General features: G+C 41.8%; 1 protein-coding gene across 4 annotated transcripts in view; it reads right to left on the bottom strand.

Moving 5' to 3' along the window:
* DLG5 (discs large MAGUK scaffold protein 5) overlaps nucleotides 1-20,918 on the bottom strand; it is a 153,011-nt gene that overhangs the window by 89,990 nt on the left and 42,103 nt on the right. For all 4 annotated transcript variants that reach the window (XM_060694127.2, XM_034424002.3, XM_034424001.3 and 1 more), the window contains exons 2-5: nucleotides 18,955-19,023; nucleotides 14,837-15,005; nucleotides 5,122-5,265; nucleotides 3,363-3,546 (exon numbers count right to left, since the gene is read on the bottom strand). In XM_060694127.2, the coding sequence (XP_060550110.2) occupies nucleotides 3,363-3,546; nucleotides 5,122-5,265; nucleotides 14,837-15,005; nucleotides 18,955-19,023 (566 nt within the window). The remainder of the gene's footprint in view (nucleotides 1-3,362; nucleotides 3,547-5,121; nucleotides 5,266-14,836; nucleotides 15,006-18,954; nucleotides 19,024-20,918) is intronic.

Raw genomic sequence — 20,918 nt, 5'->3', positions numbered from 1 at the left:
GTGAATTTTGAAGTTTTTCTTAATTCTTACACACACAAACCATATTGCTGTGGCATGTGTATTTACTGATTACATACATCAATGACTTTTAGTGCAATTTACATGCAGGGCTGTTAATTTATAGCAGGGGTTTCATTGAGGGCTCTGGTCGACCTCAAGAGAAAGGGAGGGTGGCCGATTGGGTGGATGTGGCCATCTTGATGCTACTCACTGGGCGTGGCCAACTCGGTGGGCGTGGCCATCTTGACGCCACTCCCCAAACTGTTTCCTCTTCACATTGTTGTGACCTAGGCCCAAGTAGTTATTACCAGACACAATCAGTCCTAAACCAACATGTTTTATTAGAACAGCTGAGAATCACTTCAATCTCAGCATAGTCCAAATTAAGTCCAAAACAAATTCTTCATAAACAGTCCTTCGGCCTTATCACCAACCTTTGTCTACTTTGGCACCCTGCCAAAGGCTTTTCTTGGCAAAAGTTCAGAAGCAGGAGACGCCGACAAGAAACAAATGTAGCAAAGTTGCTTTCCTACAAAGATCCCAAGAGCCTTTGCTGTTCTTTTAAGCATTCTGGGAGTGGCCAATCATCTCCTGGCCTTACTCCCGAGTCATCCTTTTTGCTTTCACTGCTCCTGCCTTCTGGCAGCTCTTCACATGCATGTACTAGGAACAGGCTACTCTTGTTCCTCTGCCTCTCTGCTATCCGCCTCTGGGGGCTCCGGAGTCTGCGCATTGCTCCCAGATGGCCCTGGCCCCATCTCTGCCTCCGACGCAGAGCCCTTGTCTGGGCCTTCCCCTGACTCTAGGACTGGCCCATTGTCCTCCCCAGCCTCCTCACTGTCCGACTCCGCTGCCAGCTCCGCAGGCTGCTGGCGGACCACAATAAGACTGGGCCAAAGTGACACGGGCCGGCCCCTTACATTTTCCAGGATGGCCCCGTGGGCCAGATCTGGCCCACAGACCTTGTGTTTAACACCCCTGTTTTAGAGGATGAAGGGATGAGGAATGAGAAACAGGAGCAGATAAATGGACAACAGCAAGAAGTCATAAAAAATACAAATAAAAGGAACTGCGTGGAAAAAACTGGACTACCTAGAAATCTAAAAATAGAAGCGACAGGAAACTTCAGGCTGCCAGAATAGAAAAATAGGGACACTGAGATCTTTAGGAATGGATTGAAAGTTGCAAAAGAATTATGGTATAAACAACAGCTGGATGAGCCCCCAGAGAAAGAGCTAAATCCATCAGGACAAGCCTCCGAGATTACAGATGTTCTGCCAACGCAATGACTTCTTGGGAAAAAAACAACTCATCCTAATCTGAAGATGTGCTCAATTCTTATGACTGACCATCTGCCAATCTCAACAGGAAAAATGACAAATCCCTTTCATAAAGTGGAGTTGTGTTAAATTTAGATTTTCATGGCACGCTTAAGTTGTTGCAATGCAGGAGCGCTTACTATACAAAGGAGGGGTGGTTTATGGTTTTTGTTTCTTTACTGAAAAATTTACTTTGTAAAATTACTTTGTACTGAAAATAATGACAATGGTCTGAACGTAGCATGAAATACCAAGTTCGTTTCGACTAACTCTCTGGGTCCATCTCTACACAGATTTATCACTTTACCGGAGGTTTTCAAAAATAGACTGGACAACCATTTGACTGGGATAGTGTAGAGCAAGAGTGTCAAACTCAATTTCATTGAGGGCCGCATCAGGGTTGTGTTTGACTTTGGGGAGGGCGGGGGTGGGTGGGCGTGTTCAGCATGACATCACTCATGTCTGGAGGGGGCACCTGTGGTGGTCTGAGCGCTCTGCCAGCGAAAATGGGCTCCCGAGCTCCATTTTTGGCTGGGATGGCCTCCTGCAACCCTCTGCCAGCGAAAATGGAGTTCGGGAGGGCCACGCACGGTCCTCGCAAGCTCCATTTTTGCTGGCAGAGGAACCGTGGGGCGGTCCTTTGCTGTTTCAATGGCAGCCCCGCGGGCCAGATCTAAGCACCCCGCAGGCCGGATCCAGCCCCCGGGCCTTGAGTTTGACACCCCTGGTGTAGAGTCTTCTGTTCGAGCAGTGGGTTGGACTAGAAGACCTCCACAGCCCCTTCTAACTCTGTTATTCTGTTATAATTAATGTAGAAAAAAGAGCTCATCGGTTTGAATTACTGTTCTACCTAGATAAGGACAACTTTGGTTAGTTTTCTCTCATTTTAACCGCTTGGCAACTTCTTGTTGGTTTGGCCAAGAGGATTCAAGGGAGTTGGAAATTCATCAGTTATCCTCTAAGTAACGCAGGAGAATCAGGTTGAACAGAAAGAAATCCAGGCTGGATTTCCAGAAGCTGAATCCTGATATTGTTCCTGATTGCTTATTTGTACCCTATGACTCTCATTAAGTGTTGTACCTTATGATTCTTGATTAATGTATCTTTTATGTACACTGAGAGCATATGCACCAAAGACATAATTCCTTGTGTGTCCAATCACACTTGGCCAATAAAAAAATTCTATTCTATTCTATTCTATTCTATTCTATTCTATTCTATTCTATTCTATTCTATTCTATTCTATTCTATTCTATCCTATCCTATCCTATCCTATCCTATCCTATCCTATCCTATCCTAAGAGTTCCTTTACAGACTGAGAAGACAGAGGTTCATGCATTGGTGTACAACCCAAATTCAACGTAGAAACAAGCAGATTAAAGACCGAATGGTCTATAGAACATCCTAGTGAGATCTAATTAACATCAGAAAACCGCTTTTGGAATAAATTATCTTCAAGCTGATTGCAAAGCTGAAAAACCAGAAAGTTTATAAATAGAAACACTAAATTGCTTAGATCTGCCTTAGGAAAAAAATTTCAATCACGGTGCCTAAATTCTGCAAAAATCATAGCCGAAAAGCCATCAGCAATAAATGCAACCGGTATGCTAATTAAATGAAAAGCGCTTCTAATGCATTAATGTATATTTTAATTGTGAAAAAAAAACAAACCAAAAAAATTTCCTATGGAAAGTACAGCAGTCCTCGACTTACGACCACAAAAGAGCCCAACAATTCTGTTGCTAAGTGAGACAGTGGTTAATGAATCTGGCTTCTCCACTGACTTTGCTTGTCAGAAGGTCGCAAAAGAGGATGACGTGACCCCCCAGGGGACACGGCCACTGTCATAAATATGAACCAGTTGCCAAGCATCTGATTTCTGGTCACGTGACCACGGGGATGCCGCAAAGGTCGTAAGTGTGAAAAACAGTCATAAGTCACTTTTTCCAGTACCGTTGTAACTTCAAACGGTCACTAAATGAACTGTTGTAAGTCGAGGAGTAGCTGTACTTAAAAAAAAAAAAAACCAGAGAAAGAAATACCTGCTGTTGTTGGCTGCGTAGGTTTGTTATTTCCTTCTGATCCTCCTCGTGAAGTCTCTTCATTTCCTCACATAACTGCTGGAGGTGATTGTGCTCCCGTACGAACTGGCTGTTTTTCCTCTTTAAGGTGTCCATGTCTTCCTTCAGCTGGGACTGGTCGCTCAGCAGGCGGCTGTGTAACGTACTGGCCAGAAGAGAAAGGCACACAAGTAAGGCCAAATGAAATGAGCCCTTGCGCCTGGAAATTAAAAGTGACTTTTAAAGGAGGTAGTTTAAAGTTTCAATCACACTGTTGGCCTTCTCTACTAAAACACAGAGGAAACGTTGAGGGTCACGAAGTGGTATTTGGACATTAAAAACAGTAACGTTTTCAAACGTAGCTCAAATTTTTGAGTGTTCATCAATATACCTTGAGGTTCAAGGTGTTGGTGATTACCTATAAAGCCCTACATGGCTTAGGCCCGGGTTATCTAGCAGATCACCTGCGGCCAGCAACAGCTCCCCATCGCCCGGTGCGCTCACACAGAGAGGGCCTACTTGGGGTCCCATCGGCCAAGCAATGTCGGCTGACGGCCCCTAGAGAGTGAGCCTTCTCTGTAGGCGCACCTACCCTCTGGAATCAGCTCCCTTTGGTGCTCCGGGTGGCCCCCGACCTTCGCTCCTTCCGCCGTGACCTTAAAACATGGTTGTTTCACCAGGCTGACCTGGACTGAAGGGGTTTTAATGGGAATTTTAGATTCTTTTATCGTTTGAATTTTAATCTGGACTTGTTGCTTTATTGCTGTGAGCCGGCCTGAGTCCTTGTGGAGAAAGGGCGGCATATAAGTCCAATAAAATAAATAAATAAATAAATACCAATGCAATTTGGGGGGGGGAGGGGAAGAGGAAGGGGAAGGAGGAGGAGAAGGAGGAAAAGAAGAAGAAGAAGAAGAAGAAGAAGAAGAAGAAGAAGAAGAAGAAGAAGAAGAAGAAGAAGAGGAGGAGGAGGAGGAGGAGGAGGAGGAGGAGGAGGAGGAGGAGGAGGAGGAGGAGGAGGAGGAGGAAGAAGAAGAAGAAGAAGAAGAGGAGGAGGAGGAGGAGGAGGAGGAGGAGGAGGAGGAGGAGGAGGAGGAGGAGGAGGAGGAGGAGGAGGAAGAAGAGGAATCATCATCATCATCCAGGCTAAATTATGATCCTAAGATTCTCTGCCTTTTCTAAGCACTAATCTAAGAAGTTTGCTTTGAAGCTAAGACATGCTTAGCTTCAAAACTCAAACAAGGTTTGAAATCAAGCTCAACCTTTTGAGTGTTCATGGACATATCAATGCAATTTTGAGAGGAGGAGAAGAATGGTTGAAACTCAAGGACTACTGTATCTAACTGTCCCAGGGAAACATTTTGACATATATACCCCGATCTGGATCAAGGCAAAAAAAAAAAAAGATTCAGAAACAGAAAACAATGATGTCCCCCAAACATGCAATCAAAACATGCATTTTTAAGTCTGGGAAAGTCACTTTGACAGACTTTTTACTCCATCCCTTTGCAAGAGAAGCAATCTGGGAGATTAAAAAAAAAAACTAATCCTTAATCCGCTATTAAATGCTCTGTATATTCTCCCTCCGCCGATGTTAAAATTAGGACATTTTAGAGACAAACAGATTGAGGATAAGAAAGCTAGCATTAAAAGCCCCTGAATATCCAATTCTAAGAGAACCTATTCAATGCAAAAAAAAATAAATAAATAAGAAAAAACGGTACGGATGTGTATGTTTACTCACTGATAGAAATCAGCTTCCTTAGCAGCTTCTTCACATCTCTTTAGCGTTTTGGTGTGCTGGTTCTGTAGGGACTGTAGATCCGACATGGCCTTCATGCACTGTATCTTCAACCTTTCGTAATCGTGGTTTGGTTTGGGGTTAGGCCTACCACAAAGAGATGGTCACATGCGTAAACTAAAGTCTCTTAGGAGTATTTGGTCAACAGTATGGAAGGGATAAATCACTGCTTCCCCCCCTCCCCAATTTTCAGATCTAGCCCACAGACAATAAAGTAGAATCTCTGTAGCTCAGGGTTGAAATGAGGGGTCCTTGGTGCTCTCTGAGCTTGCTTGTTTTCTTGCAAACGTTTCATGACCCAACTAGGTAACACCATCAGTGCCAAAAGTGGAGTGGAGTTTGCTCTCCATTTATATTCTAGTGACTTGCCCTGTCAATGTTGGTGAGGGGGGGGGGGCTGCAGCCAATTCGCCATGGTCAACTCACCCAATAGAATCAGGAAACAAAGGATGCCAAAGGAGGGACAAAATAAAATGTGAACGACCAACATTAAAATATATATTTTTTAAAAAATATTTTAAATAATTAAATTGAATTGTTGAATTGTCTCGCAGCGAGTTCTCTCCCATGGTGACTTGGCCATGGCAAGTTGTCTTGTAACAAGTTAGTTCAGGTGAATTGTCCCTGTTGCAATATTTTCAGGATCAGACTCAATAAAGATAATAGGAGTTAGAGCTTTAAATATATTTCTTTTTAATTATGATAGGCATTCTATATTCACTGAATATTCAAGGTAGAAGCTACGAGAATGGTGAGGGTGGCTCCTTATATATACAAGGGGTGGAGCTAGGAATGGGAGTGGTAAGTTATGAATACATTAAAGTCCAAAGAATAAGTTAACCTCTGATGTTCCATATATACATTATTTACACATTGGAGAATAAGGCATTTACATCTGACAAATCCCCCTCTAAATGCCGGTTCGTTACACAACACCAATTACATTCTGATTCAGGACAATATAATACATATAATTTAGAAGTTAAATATTTGTGTTGTTTAGAAGGTAAGGGTTTTGTTAATATGTCAGCTAATTGTTCAGAAGTATCGCAATGTATTGCTTTAATGAATCCGTCTTGAGACAGTTGTCTCACATGCTTAAACTTTATATCAATATGCCTGGACCTTTGTCCAATTGCATCGGATCTGGATATTTCAATGGCCGCTTTATTGTCTTCATGCATAATAAATGGTAAGGTGGGTTTCTTCCAAACATCAGTGATCAGATCATTGAACCATACAAGGTTATTTGCAGCCTTGGACAAACAAACATATTCCGCTTCTGTAGTAGAAGTGGCTACTAGTTCTTGTTTACCAGTATACCAGTAAACTGGACAATCATTCAATAGAAAAACATAACCAGAAGTACTCTTTCTGCATGATGTATCACCAGCCCAATCTGCATCAGCATAACAAGTAATTTTTGGTTCTCTGTCATTATTGGGTTCCAACATTAAACAAAAATCTAATGTACCCTTCAGATATCTTAGAATTCTTTTGACAGCTTCCCAATGATACAAGGTTGGTTTACTAACATATCTTGACAATAGATTGAGAGGTAAAGCAATATCTGGCCTAGTCCAATTAGATATATAAAGGAGTGAACCTATAACTGATCTGTAAAATGTGTTGTCTTTAAACTCAGGGGAAGATTCATCAGTGTTTCTAAGAAAATCAGTTTGCATAGGGGTGTCACAGGTTTTAGCATTATTTAAGTTACATTTGTTTAGGAGTTCGATGATTTTATCTTTCTGTGTAAGTTTGAATCCCCTTTTAGTTTTGTTAATTTGCACACCAAGGTATTTATTCACTTTACCCAGAGATTTCAGTGAGAAGTGTTCATTTAACTTATTTACAAAGATTTCCCTGCTCTCTTTATGCTTTCCAATGTATAAAATATCGTCCACGTAAATTAATACAAATTCAATATGATCATTACTCTTTTTTACAAAGAAACAGTTATCAGCAGTGGTGGCGTTGAAATCCATGGTCTTAAGTACTTTTACCAAGCAATCGTACCATCTTTTGCCGGATTGCTTTAATCCGTACAGACTCTTATTTAATAACCAAATTTCGTTCTTATTAGTGTATTGACTGTGTGGTGCTCTTACATATATTTCCTTATCTAATTTTGCATGTAAGTATGCGGTCTGTATGTCATATTGGAATACGTCCAGATTGAGTGCAGATGCTACTACAAGGGCTGTTTTGACACTCTCTGTTCTCACTGTGGGTGAATATGTATCAGTATAGTCTTCTGGATATTTTTGTGCATAGCCTTGTGCAACTAGTCTAGCCTTGTATAAGGTATTGCCTCCTTCTAAGTTCTTAATTTTATAAATCCACCTGGTACCTATAATTGTTTTATCCTTAGGTGCGATCGCAGGTGTGAATACATTTAATCCTTGTAAACTTTCCATCTCTTTTTCCATAGCTAGTTCCCATTTTTCTCTTTCTTCATGTGGAAGTTTCAATACTTCTTCATATGTATTAGGTGTTATTTGTTCTCCATTCATATGCATTATGTAATCTTTGTATTTATTTGGTATTTGGTTTCTATTGTTTCTAATAGTTCTTTCAGGCTTGCTATGGTTATCATGCAAATATCTAGCTTCCTTTTTTGTTAATGTGTCTGTCTTTATTTTATGCTGACTATTAGTCCAAGTTTTGGTTTTGTTCTTACTTTTGTTAATATTTTGATTTTCTGTTGTTCCTTCCTCGCAAGATATCGTATCTTTACATTTATTAGGAAATATTTCATTAAGGTGCAATTTTGACCAATTGGCCTGTTCATGGAACACAGCTGTTCTGGATACTATAAATTTGTTATTACTATCAATAAATCTGTACCCTTTGGTTCCAGTTTCGTATCCCATGAATCTTAATCTCCTGGATACGTTTTCTCCCTTTCTCCTCAATTGTTTAGGTATGTGTACGTCTGCAGTGACTCCAAATATGTGCATGTGTGATAATTTGGGTTTTCTATTGTACATCACCTCATATGGTGTCTTATTCACAATACTGGACCAGGTTCTATTTTGAGTGTAATTCGAATAATGTAATGCCTCTGACCAAAATTGTTTGCCTAAACCAGCATCCTCTAATGTGCACCTAATCATGGTTTGTAGTGTGGAATTTTTCCTCTCTGCAACTCCATTTTGAAATGCAGAAAAAGGATTGGACGTGAAATGTAACATTCCTCTATCCTTTAACCATTGGGAGAATTCTTTAGACATGAACTCACATCCCCTATCTGTCATAATTTGCTTTATTCTGATATTATGTTGTGTTTCTATACGTTTGTAGAATTCCTTAAATTTCTGAAATGTTTCATCCTTGTGCTTTAATGTGTAAACAAAACCATATCGGCTGTAGTCATCCACTATTGTTAGGAAGTAACGTTTTCTATAGGTAATTGAGGGACTTAATGGACCAACTAAGTCCATATGTACCAAATCAAAAATATTGTTAGTTGATCTGTTAGATTTTTTTGGTCTGGGACTGGTTTTTAGTTTGGTGGACTTACATACTGAGCATTCCAAATAATTTTCACAATTTTTTATTTTGACACCTTCTGCGTGTTCAGTCATTTTTTGTACTACAGGAAAGCTTGCATGTCCTAACTTCCTGTGTAAGATGTGAGCACACTCATCATGAATTGGTTTACCTATTTTTGGTTTCTTTTCCTTGTATGTATTTTTGTGATCATGAGTTATTCTACACTCATCATTGTCACTGTTACTGACATTTTCATCATCTGCTTCAATACAATCTTCCATATTTGAATCAATGTTATGTAAACATCTTTCTTTAGTTATCAGATAGGGTAGACCTCCTTTTATCATTACAGTACCTACATTTGTTTTGTTCTTTTCTATAGTTGCTTTCCCCTTTGAGAAAACTATATTGATATCAGATTCTCTGCTTAATTTTATGGCACTTAGTATGTTGTGAGGTATTTCTGGGATTAATAATACCCCCTCTATTTTCCCTAGACCAGGCAAGGTCACATTTCCTTTGCCTAGTACTTGAACCTTTTCTTGATTAGCTACCTTTATCACAAACTTATCTTCTATAAATGAAGATAATATACTTTTGTTGTTGGTGGTGTGATTTGTTGCACCAGAATCAATAAGCCAATTGTTATTCTCATCCTGCTGTGTTCTGGTGCTGTCTTGTTTATTTAGCCCATTCAGTGACCCAGATTTCCTCTCTTTTGAATTTTCTCTACCCCCTCTACCTTCTTTGTAATTTGGTGGGCTTCTATATTTGTGTCTATCTGTGGAAGATTGTCTGTAATTATATTTGCTCCTATATTCTGGTCTATGTCTCTCTCTTGAGACTTTGGGGCAGTCTCTTCTACTATGTTCCCTGGATCCACAATTGTAGCATCTAAAGGCCTCATTATGTTTATCTTGAAAGACTACTTTCCTAAAAGGTTTGTGGTCTGTTTGGTTACTGGATCGATTTTTTCTTGAATTGTCTTCTGCTATCAATTTGTTAGATAGACTTTCTATGGATAAATATCCCAAATTAATGGTATCTAAGTGTGACATAAAGCTATCCCATGATGGATCAAGTGAATTGATAATAACACTTTTCATTGTTTGATCTGAAATCACTTCCCCCCTCAATTGTAGCTCAGCTCTTATTTTGTTTAGATTTATCAAATGCTCACTTATAGAAACCCCTGGTTTTACTCTAGAGGAAAAGAAATCCTTAGACATTCTTGTGGTTGTAGCTACGCTATCGCTGTGAAATAGATTAAACATGCATTGAATTATTTCTGATACAGTTAGGTTTGGTTTGATGCTATGATACATTGCAGGAGACACGCTAGATATTATTATGAAAAATGCTCTATGATGTAAACAATCTATTTTTAAAGTCCAAGGTCTTCTTGGAGGGCTAGTTATAAAGAATAGTAAATTTTCTTTCATGAAAATAACCTGAAGCTGTTGGTACCACTCTTGTAAATTAATGCCATCAATTCTAAGTTTTGGGAAGTCACTGGGTAAGTTACCTACATTATTCTGTCCATTACTTACAACCTGGGGCAGTCCGTGATCTCTCAAGTGCAGGAAATTACAGAACGGCATTGGGATGCTTGCAATGAGTCTGCGCGGTTCTCTGGCCAGTTCAAGTCCTTCTGGGTCGTCTACGTAGTTTCGCACATGCGCGTTGCTCATTTCTTCTTTGGTGGCGTCGTGGAAGGTTCTCTCCCTTTCAGCTCTCTCGATCCGCTCCTCCTCAGATGAGTCGGTCTCTGGCTCGGTTTTTGGGGTTCTGGTGGTGGCGACGGTTCTTTTCTTCTTTTTGTGTGCGTTGGTATTCGATTTTGTCTGTGGTGTAGGGCGAAATCGGCATGGCTCTCTGGGCTCGGGCGTCGTCGCTTTCGAAGTCAGGATGGGAGCGTGCAGGTCTTGAGTCGCCGGTTTGATTTCTTGCTTCTTCGTAGATGTCTTGGTAATTTTCAGTCTTGGCCCAAAAGCAGCAAAAAGCGTTTTCATTGCTGATTTTACTTGAGATTTTGTTAAATCGTCTTCACTTTCTGATTTTGGATCATCTGAAGAGTTTGAGACTTCTTTCTCACTTTCTTCGTCTGATAGTGTTTTTCGCGCCAGAAATTTTGAACTGAGCGTTTTGATTGGCTCTGCTTCATTCTCTTTTGAAGTTCGTTGAAACCAAGATGGCTGCCATTCAAAATTTCGCGCGGGATCACATCTTTTCTTTTTAACAACTATTTTCTCAGTAGTCATCTCACTTACGGTTTTTTGATCTTTGGGTTTTTCTTTAATGACGTTTTTCTCTCTCGCTGCTCCGCTGTTCTTCAGCATCTCCTGGAGGTCCGCGATGAGACTTTCATCATTCTTTTGGCTTTTTAGTATCTTTAATATCTCTGACCTGAGTTCGTTATTTTCTATTTCGATTTCTTTCTGGTCATTATTTTCACTCATTAGTTCTTCTTCTTCAGTGGTGTATTCTTCGGATTCTCTCGAAATCGCATTGGTGGATTCGTTGACCATCTCTTGATCAGTTTCTATTTCTTTGCTGTAGGCCCTGGTGTTGGGCCTATCTTTCTTGGACATTTTTAATTACTTATTGAGTCAATTAACCATCCTCTGCTACCAGCTTGTTGCAATATTTTCAGGATCAGACTCAATAAAGATAATAGGAGTTAGAGCTTTAAATATATTTCTTTTTAATTATGATAGGCATTCTATATTCACTGAATATTCAAGGTAGAAGCTACGAGAATGGTGAGGGTGGCTCCTTATATATACAAGGGGTGGAGCTAGGAATGGGAGTGGTAAGTTATGAATACATTAAAGTCCAAAGAATAAGTTAACCTCTGATGTTCCATATATACATTATTTACACATTGGAGAATAAGGCATTTACATCTGACAGTCCCATTCTGTAAGTGGGGACAGTCTTAGAGATTCATTGGTTGGGCTGTTTCCTACTGACTTCTTTGGCAGTTTCTTGATTTATTATTTATTTATTTATTTGTTGGTTCGATTTATATGCCGCCCTTCTCCGGAGACTCAGGGTGGCTTACAATGCGTTAAGCAATAGCCTTCATACTTTTGTATATACCTGCTTAGTAGGGCTTTCGGGCCCCCCCAAGCGGTGTTCTTTTTTATACAAAGTCAGCTTATTTCCCCCACAATCCAGGTCCTCATTTTACCTACCTCGGAAGGATGGAAGGCTGAGTCAACCTTGAGCCTGGTGAGATTTGAACTTGCAGTAATTGCAGGCAGCTGGTGTTACTTAACAGTGCTTTAGTCTGCTGCGCTACCAAGGCTTGGGGTATTGTTTATTGGATTGTTGGTCTGATGTTAACCTTGGAGTTAATCTATACTGATCTGAGTGCTGATTACTGGTGGAGAGCTGCTGGAGTCTTTTTGTTCTCTTTTGGGCTGGTTGATAGTCTGTAGGTAAAAGTAAAGGTTCCCCCGCACATGCGTGCAAGTCGTTCCTGATTCTAGGGGGCGGTGCTCATCTCCATTTCTAAGCCGAAGAGCCAACACTGTCCCAAGAGGTCTCCATGGTCATGTGGCCGGCATGACTAAATGCCAAAGGCGCACAAAGCGCTGTTACCTTCCCACCAAAGTGGTCCCTATTTTTCTACTTGCATTTTTTTTTAACGTGCTTTCGAACTGCTAGGTTGGCAGAAGCTGAGACAAGTAACGGGAACTCACCCCGTTACGCGGCACTAGGGATTTGAACCGCTGAACTGCCGACCTTCTGATCGACAAGCTCAGTGTCTTAGCCACTGAGCCACGGCGTCCCTTTTTGATAGTCCGTAGATGTTGTTAATTTTGCATAGTCTGTAGGTGTTGTTAATATCTCTCGATGGCTGATTTGTCAGAGTGCCAGGCTACTAGCCCACCATCCTGATAGTCATCCAATTCTGCTCTCACTATAAATTGTATCTAGAGTGAGAAGCATCATGTCTCCTTCCATTTTGTACCATACAAAATTTACAGATCTGGATCATGTGCAGCTTGGCCCTAAATATTGTAGGGAGGAAGGTTTTTCTCCTCAGGGGGGGTGGGATCAGAAAAAAAAATGAGACAACTTTCAGAGGTGTTCAGAAAACTCCCCTGTTGTCTAATCCACATGGACCTGACACACTGCTTGGAAAAGCTTAAATATTCACCTGCCAGAACATTTCCAAATTATTAGACACTGATTTGAAAAGCAGGCTTGGGCAAATAAAACCAAAGGCATTCTGAACAATCTCTTTATTTTGTGGAAGTTCTCCTGATGGACATAAAAGCCGCCTCAAAACATCTAAATCTATTTCGTAAGGATTTGCAGATATTGAAAAATCAAGTGAAGATTTCAATAGGGAGAACTGTAAACAGCGGGATAGGACAAGGTTGCCCAAATCAACAAGATCCATGACCATTGAAGATCAAATCATTGTAATAAGACACAATAGGCTACACAACCAAAGAATACATTTCAACTTAGAAATGAAACGACCGTATTTTTCGGAGTATAAGACACACCTTTCCCCCCCCCCCTAAAAGAGGGTGAAAATTTAGGTGCGTCTTATACACCGAATGTAGCCCCGCCCACCCATTGGCCCCCACCCTTTGGCCTCTGCCTTCCAACAGTTTTCCTCCTTGCAGCAAGCAGCAAGAAGAAACAGCTCGTTTCAGCTTCAGCACAGCCTAATTAGCACAAGTTGATTGGATCGGCCTCTCGACTCTCAGCTGTTTTGAGTGGACCTCTGCTGCTTGCTGCAAGGAGGTAAATTGCTGGGAGCAGATTTCTTTTTTTTTCTTGTGCTAATCAACCTATGCTGAAAACGAAAATGAAAGTAAGGCAGGCTGTTTGCTGCAATGAGGCAAAACTGCTGGGAGACAAAGGCAGAATTCTTTTTCTTGTTTTCTTCACCAAAAAAGGTGAGTGCGTCTTATAGTCCGGAGCATCTTATGCTCTAAAAAATACGGTAAGTGGACTGAAGTACCACTAAATCCTCTTTACAAAGTACTTTTTAGCTCGAGAGCCCAATGACTGTTTTTTTTCTACCCTTAACACATATTTGCAGACAAATCGTTAAGACTATTTTTCTCTTCTAAACAAAGAACGTATTAAAAAGGTAATACAAGCTGCATCCAGTAACATCACAGAAGTTAAACTGGAATTCAACAGGACTGGTTGGTTCAAAAGACACTCAAGAGACGATACATGCGGGCATCACATCTTGCTTCGGTCACAAAAACCAATAAGTCACATTCTAATAAACCCAAAACGACCCATGGATGGTCTTTCAAATATCACAAAAATCCCAACTTCCATCCATGCTAGTGAGCTTAGTCAATCAGCGGTGAAGGCACCAGCCTCGAAAGGGGAAGACTGTTGAGTTCTAGTCCCGTCTTACCCATGAAAGCCAGCTGGGTAACGTTGTGTCAATCACCAGGAGATGGCGAGTTCTAGTTCCACCTTGGGCATGAAAGCCAGCTGGGGGATCTTAGGCCAGTGACTCTCAGCCCAACTCACCTCACAGTATTGTTGTTGTGGGGAAGAATAGGAGGAGGAAGGTGTGTTAGATATGTTTGCCACCTTGAGTTATTTATAAGAATAATAAAGGCAGTCTGTCTGTCTGCCTGTCTACCTTTGTTGCAAACTGTTCATAGATCAGTCGCTCACCTACCCTGTTTCCCTGAAAATAAGACCCAACCAGAGAAATAAGTCCTAGCATGATTTTTCAGGATGCTCGTAATATATGCCCTACCCCCAAAATAAGCCCCAGTTAAGATTGTCAGCCAGATGGGTGCATTTAGTACCGTATTTTCCCCAAAATAAGACCTAACCAGAAAATAAGCCCTAATGCGTCTTTTGGAACAAAGTCTATCATCTCTCTCTCCCTCCCTACTTTTATCTGTCTGTCTGTCTGTCTGTCATCCATCCATCCATCCATCCATCTCCTTGCCAGACAGACTTGTTAGCCTGCTGTGTGTGTGTGTGAGAGAGAGAGAAAGAGAGACTTTTTGCTGGGGCTGCTGGCGCTCCTAATAAAGGAATCATTGATTTAACTACAGAGGATTTGTAATGTTTGGGAAGCTGAGTCAGAACATTCAAGTAGATTCTACACCCAGTAGAGAAATAAATCTCTGCATTCTGTTCTGAATCCTCTCACCTGCAGTCATCGAAGGTTGACCCGGGTGAGGACAGGGCGAGACGTTTGCGGAGCTCATCTCTCTCGCGGGTCACTTGGCGAAGCTGAAACAAAATGGTCTCCACTTTTTCGCTCATCTGCCTCACATCCGCCGATGGGGGTGGGGGTGATGACGTTTTTCCCGTTGTGCCTGGGATCAAACAAAAACAGAAGTGGAGTTGTGGTGGTTAGAAGAAGCATCTTGAAGACACGGGCAGTCCTTGACTTACAAACATTCGTTTAGTCACTGTTACAACAGAAGCGACTTAGGAACATTTTTCCCACTTACGCGACAGGGTGAGCTCCCGTTCCTTGCTCCATCTCCTGCCAACGCAGCAGTTTGAAAGCATGCAAATGCAAGTATATAAATAGGTACCACTTCGGTGGGAAGGTAACAGTGCTCAGGGACGTCATGCTGGCCATCTGACCGCGGAAATGTATTCCGATAGCACTGGCTCAGTGGCCAGCATGCTGTCACTGAGATGATCAGCGTCCCCTAGAGTCAGCAACGACTAGCAGAGTAAACTCCATAGGGACCTTTATTATCACAATTCCCTGGAATGCAACTTGCAACTATCATGAGTTGCAACTATCATGAGCCACGGTGGCACAGTGGTTAGAGTGCAGTATTGCAGGCTACTTCTGCTGACTGCCGGCTGACTGCAATTTGGCAGTTCGAATCTCACCAGGCTCAAGGTTGCCTTCCGTCCTTCCGAGGTGGGTAAAATGAGAACCCAGATTGTTGGGGGCAAGAGGCTGTAAACCGCTTAGAGAGGGCTGTAAAGCACTGTGAAGCGGTATATAAGTCTAAGTGCTATTGCTATTGTCATTGCCATCACACAGCTATCATCATTTTACGCTTTCCGATATCTGCCTCCATTCAACCAACCCTCATAACTCCCCTTCAAAAACTTATTGCTAAAATTTAAAATGGTTGATGATCTGACTATCCTGAACACCACCCAACGTTAACTTCCTGGTAAGTTACAGAAAATGTCAAAAGGCTAACAACATTTCTGCAGTAAATGATGCAGAACAAATTCAGCACAGCAAGCCTGGAAGACGGTAATCTGGTAGTGGGAGTAGATCCCAGATATTTTACACAGCCTTTGAGAAATTCTTTTACTTATTTATTCTGCTGATCTGATCCTGCTTATGTCTCATACTATGACTAATCAGAATCAGACTGCATTTACCGTTTACTTTCTTGGATAATAGTGATGTATTTTTTTCAGGGATGTGCCAAATGACCCTTTCTTCTTTAAGAAATGAGAGAGAGAGAGAGAGAGAGAGAGAGAGAGAGAGAGAGAGCGCAAAAATGCTCCTGACAATTCCACAATTTTTTTACAGTGTAGTCTGAGGAAATTTAAGAGAAATGCTTCACTTTTTGGGAAGGAAGGTGAAAGGAAGGAAGGAAGGAAGGAAGGAAGGAAGGAAGGAAGGAAGGAAGGAAGGAAGGAAGACAGAGGGAGGGAGGGAGGGAGGGAGAGAAGGAAGGAGGATGGAGGGAGGGAGGGAGGGTGGGAAGAAGGGAAGGGAGGAAGAAGGGAAGGGAGGGAAGGGAAGGAAGGAAGGGGAAGGGAAGGAAGGAAGATGGAGGAAGGGAGGGTGGGAAGAAGGGAAGGAAGAAGGAAGGGAAGGGAAGGGAGGGAAGTGAAGGAAGGAAGGGGGAAGGGAAGGGAGGGAGGGTGGGTGGGAAGAACGAAAGGAAGGAGGAAGGGAAGGGAAGGAAGGGGGATGGAGGGAGGGAAGGTGGGAAGAAGGGAAGGAAGGAGGAAGGAAAGGGAAGGGAAGGGAGGGAAGGGAAGGAAGAGGGAGAGAGGTGGGAAGAAGGGAAGGAAGGAAGGAAGGAAGGAAGGAAGGAAGGAAGGAAGGAAGGAAGGAAGGAAGGAGGAAGGGGAGGGGCATGGAGTGAGTGAGTGGGGAAGGAAGGAAGGAAGGAAAGAAAGAAAGAGAGAGAGAGAGAAAGAAAGAGAGAGAGAGAGAGAGAGTGTGTTTGATTGGGAAAAGGAGAGAAGGATCTTTGACGAGGGACTGACAGTTAAACCTCCACCAAGTTCACTTTTAAATAAACAACAGAAGGTCTTTTTTTTTTTTTTAAGGCACTGCTTGTTTTATTGGGATGAAAAGACCAGCAGAAACGTGATTTAAACCATCTGGGCTGGCAGTGCAAACTAATGCCAGACACTCTTCAGCAGCTTAGGCTGAAGCAATGTTTTTATTTATTGAAAGCTGATTTCAACTGCCTGAAACATGTTATCTCTTACAGACACAACACAAGCCTGACCTGCAACAAAGAAAACAGCCTCGCATGACTCCAGAAACTTTTCGTTTATTGCAGGAAAGCTAAACAGCATCCAGGGACTGCTACATATTGAACACAATTTCTATTTATCTTGCAAACAGAGTGCAAATGCTTGCTGTGGTCTCATTCACCACACGTGAAGGGAAAGTGCTTTTCGTGTGTGTGTGTGTGTGTGTGTGTGTGTGTGTGTGTGTGTGTGTAGACAGTCTCCATTATTCCCTGTTTTGATCACGGGACTGATTTAGCATCAGGCCGCAAGATTTCAGCTGCGTGAGAATCGCTCCCACAGGAGTATCAGACAGATCCGTTTCCGGACTTTGCTCCAGAAGCGTAAACTTTTCCAAGCCTCCCTAGAATTAAAATCAGATTCCGAAAATAAAACCCAAGTGGGCACCTACTTAATCGTGGAAGGCTAAGCTTTATGTGCTACTTTAGAACGCTTGCGTAGCATAAAGCTTGCTGGAAACTCTATAATTCATGAAGTACTCTGTATTAAATGAAACCTAAGCACTCTTGTTAGCAGGAAATGTGTGGTCAAAGCCAGCTCCTTTTGGACTCAGGGTTTCTGGCACTGGAATTACTGGCTTAAGAGTTTCCAGCCAAAATGGAAGATTCATAGGTTACCATCAGGATTTTGGTCCAGATGAAAAGCAAGACACAAACCCTTAAAGTTAGCATTGCATTTTAAACAGGCTAAAAAGAACTGCCTGTTATAAAGTCAGATAGGATCAAAATTCTAAAAGAAGAAGAATTAGAATAGTTATATAAAAAAAAAGTTATACCGTGTTTCCCAGAAAAAAAGACCAGGTCTTATATTAATTTTTGTTCCAAAAGATGCATTAGGGCTTATTTTCTGGTTAGGTCTTATTTTGGGGGAAATACGGTACTAAATGCACCCATCTGGCTGAAAATCTTAACTGGGGCTTATTTTGGGGGTAGGGCTTATATTACGAGCATCCTGAAAAATCATGCTAGGACTTATTTTTCTGATTGGGTCTTATTTTCGGGGAAACAGGGTAGGTGAACGGCTGATGTATGAACAGTTTGCAGCAATGAAGAAATAGAATAGTAAAAAAAAAGTTATAGGTGAACAATTGATTTATGAATAGTTTGCAGCAATGAAGAAATAGAATAGTAAAAAAAAAGTTATAGGTGAACAATTGATCTATGAATAGTTTGCAGCAATGAAAAAGGACACAGAGGCTTGAAAAACAGACAAGCGGTATACATCCACACAAGACACACACAAAAACCTTAGCAACCAAAATTTTGGGCTCATAAATTAGAGGACTACTTGTTGGAAATTCAACCTTTTCAGAAACATCCAGAGGCAACTTTTCTCAAACACAGAAATGGTCTGGAACTTTCAAGCAGCGGCCACAGTTCTTAAGCATAGATTTTTCAGTAAGAAAATACATACCGTGTTTTCCCAAAAATAAGACCCTGTCTTATATTTTTTTGAACCCCAAAATAAGCAGTTGGCCTTATTTTCGGGGAAGTCTTATTATTTTGGGGCGTGTGGAGCAAGATGGGTCTCCTTTTGACGTCTTATCTAATTTCCAGTTCTGTCTCCCTAACCCTATCCAGAGGAAATGGCAGGGACTGATTCTGCATGCATTTAAATATTTTCAGGGAGGGCTTATTTTCGGGGAGCTTATTTAGTGCATGCGCTCAAAAGCCCGATTGGGCTTATTATCACAGGATGTCTTATTTTTGGAAAAACACAGTATATTCAAGACTGACGATCAATTCAAACCAAATAGCTAAATTCCAACACAGGCAGCTCTTTACTTACCAGTACTGCTGAGAGAACTACTGCTTTCAGAATCCGAAGGCATTATAGAAAGAACGCTATACGTTGATCCTGGGAATGGAAAAAAAAGGGGGGGAGATTTAAGGGCAATTAAATAGAGTTTGGGGTGCTTCTCTTTGATCTGATCCCTGAGCCGTGGTGGCGCAGTGGTTAGAATGCAGAACTGCAGGCTGCTTCTGCTGACTGCCGGTTGCCTGCAATTTGGCAGTTCGAATCTCACCAGGCTCAAGGTTCATTCAGCCTTCCGTCCTTCCAAAGTCAGTAAAATGAGGACCCAGATTGTTGGGGGCAATAGGCTGAATGTAAACCTCTGTAAACCACTTAGAGAGGGCTGTGAAGTCTTGTTGAAGCGGTATATAAGTCTAAGTGCTATTGCTATTGCCTCAGCTTTCCATCCTTCCAAGATCAGTAAAATGAGGACCCAGATTGTTGTGGGCAAAAGGCTGACTCTGTAAATCACTTAGAGAGGGCCCATGGTGCCTCTGCCAGCAAAAAATGGAGCCTGCAGCCCTTCCGAGCTCCATTTTTGCTGGCGGAAGGTTGCAGGAGGCTGTTGCAGCCAAAAATGGAGCTCGGGAACCCATTTTCGCTGGCAGAGCACTTGGACCACCACAGGTGCCCCCAACATGAATGACATTGAGCTGGCCATGCCCCCCCTGGCCATGTCCCCTTCCCCCCCAAGGTCAAACACAACCCTGATGCAGCCCTCAATGAGTTTGACACCCCTAGTCTAGCTCTACTCTGTGAACTTCCTCTCTGATTGGTAAAGAGAAGACAGTTTTTGACTGATGTCTTCACAAAATACCAAAGTATTAAGAAAAGAGGGTCTCTTTTTTCCTTAACAATGTCTACTTACAGCCACAGAGCAACTTAGTAAATGAGCAGCTGGTGGCAGACAAAGGCGGGAAAATGACATATGGAGATTAACAGGTGGCAGAGAAATTAAGACTCAGAAATGTAGGGAAGACATTAACATATTCAACCAAAAGTAATTAAGTGAAAGACTGCTGTTTCTTTCATGAACCTCAAACAAGTCGCCTAGTTTTAAAAAGCCAAAAAGCACTGGTTGTTGTAATTAGTTCAGGACAGGTCTATTCGAATGTCAATATATGAAACATGTGCAAACCACTATTACAGCAGCTAAGAATTGCATTTTGCAGCAGTGAAAGACGGAATGAAATGGAAGGGGAGGGGAGGGGAGAGGAATGGAGAGGAGAGGAGAGGAGAGGAGAGGAGAGGAGAGGAGAGGAGAGGAGAGGAGAGAAGAGAAGAGAAGAGAAGAGAAGAGAAGAGAAGAGAAGAGAAGAGAAGAGAAGAGAAGAGACCTTGGAGGTCTTCTAGTCTAATCCCCTGCTCAGGTAGGAAACCCCATACCATTCCTGTCCAATCTCTTCTTAGAAACCTCCAGCGTTGGAGTACCTACAATTTCTGGAGACAAGTTGTTCCACTGGCGAATTGTTCTAACTGTCAGGACATTTCTCCTTTAGTTCTCCTTTGTTCTAGGTTTACAACTTTGGAACTTCAGGAAATGAGCATAACTGAATTCTATTCCCCCATAAAAATGGCTTATGTCAGAAATCAAATCAAATCTATTTTAACCTTGAAGAATACTGAACAGCAGAACATTTTCCCTCCTCACCAACAAGTTACTCAAATTTGCAAGGCTTCCTCCCTGCCAGCTCCAGTCAGATTGAACCTGCTTCCCAGGTAAATAAGTCTACTGACAGGTCTGACCACAACTTCTTGGTAAACAACACTCGATGCTCCTGAGTACAACATTATGGCATTCTCCATTTAGAATTTCCATTCAGTCTGTGTTTCACAAGACCTGAGAGGCATTGTATCAAGACCAGCAGCCTAAATAATACCTTTTTCTAACCTTTAATAAAGGAATCACCTTTCACTGAGATCAAATTCTATAACATTATTGGAATGGACTAAAGATT

This window comes from Pantherophis guttatus, chromosome 6 (assembly GCF_059756535.1).
Source record: "Pantherophis guttatus breed Tessera chromosome 6, ASM5975653v1, whole genome shotgun sequence".
NCBI lineage: Eukaryota > Metazoa > Chordata > Lepidosauria > Squamata > Colubridae > Pantherophis > Pantherophis guttatus.
This window is presented reverse-complemented; position numbering and strand designations above follow the sequence as displayed.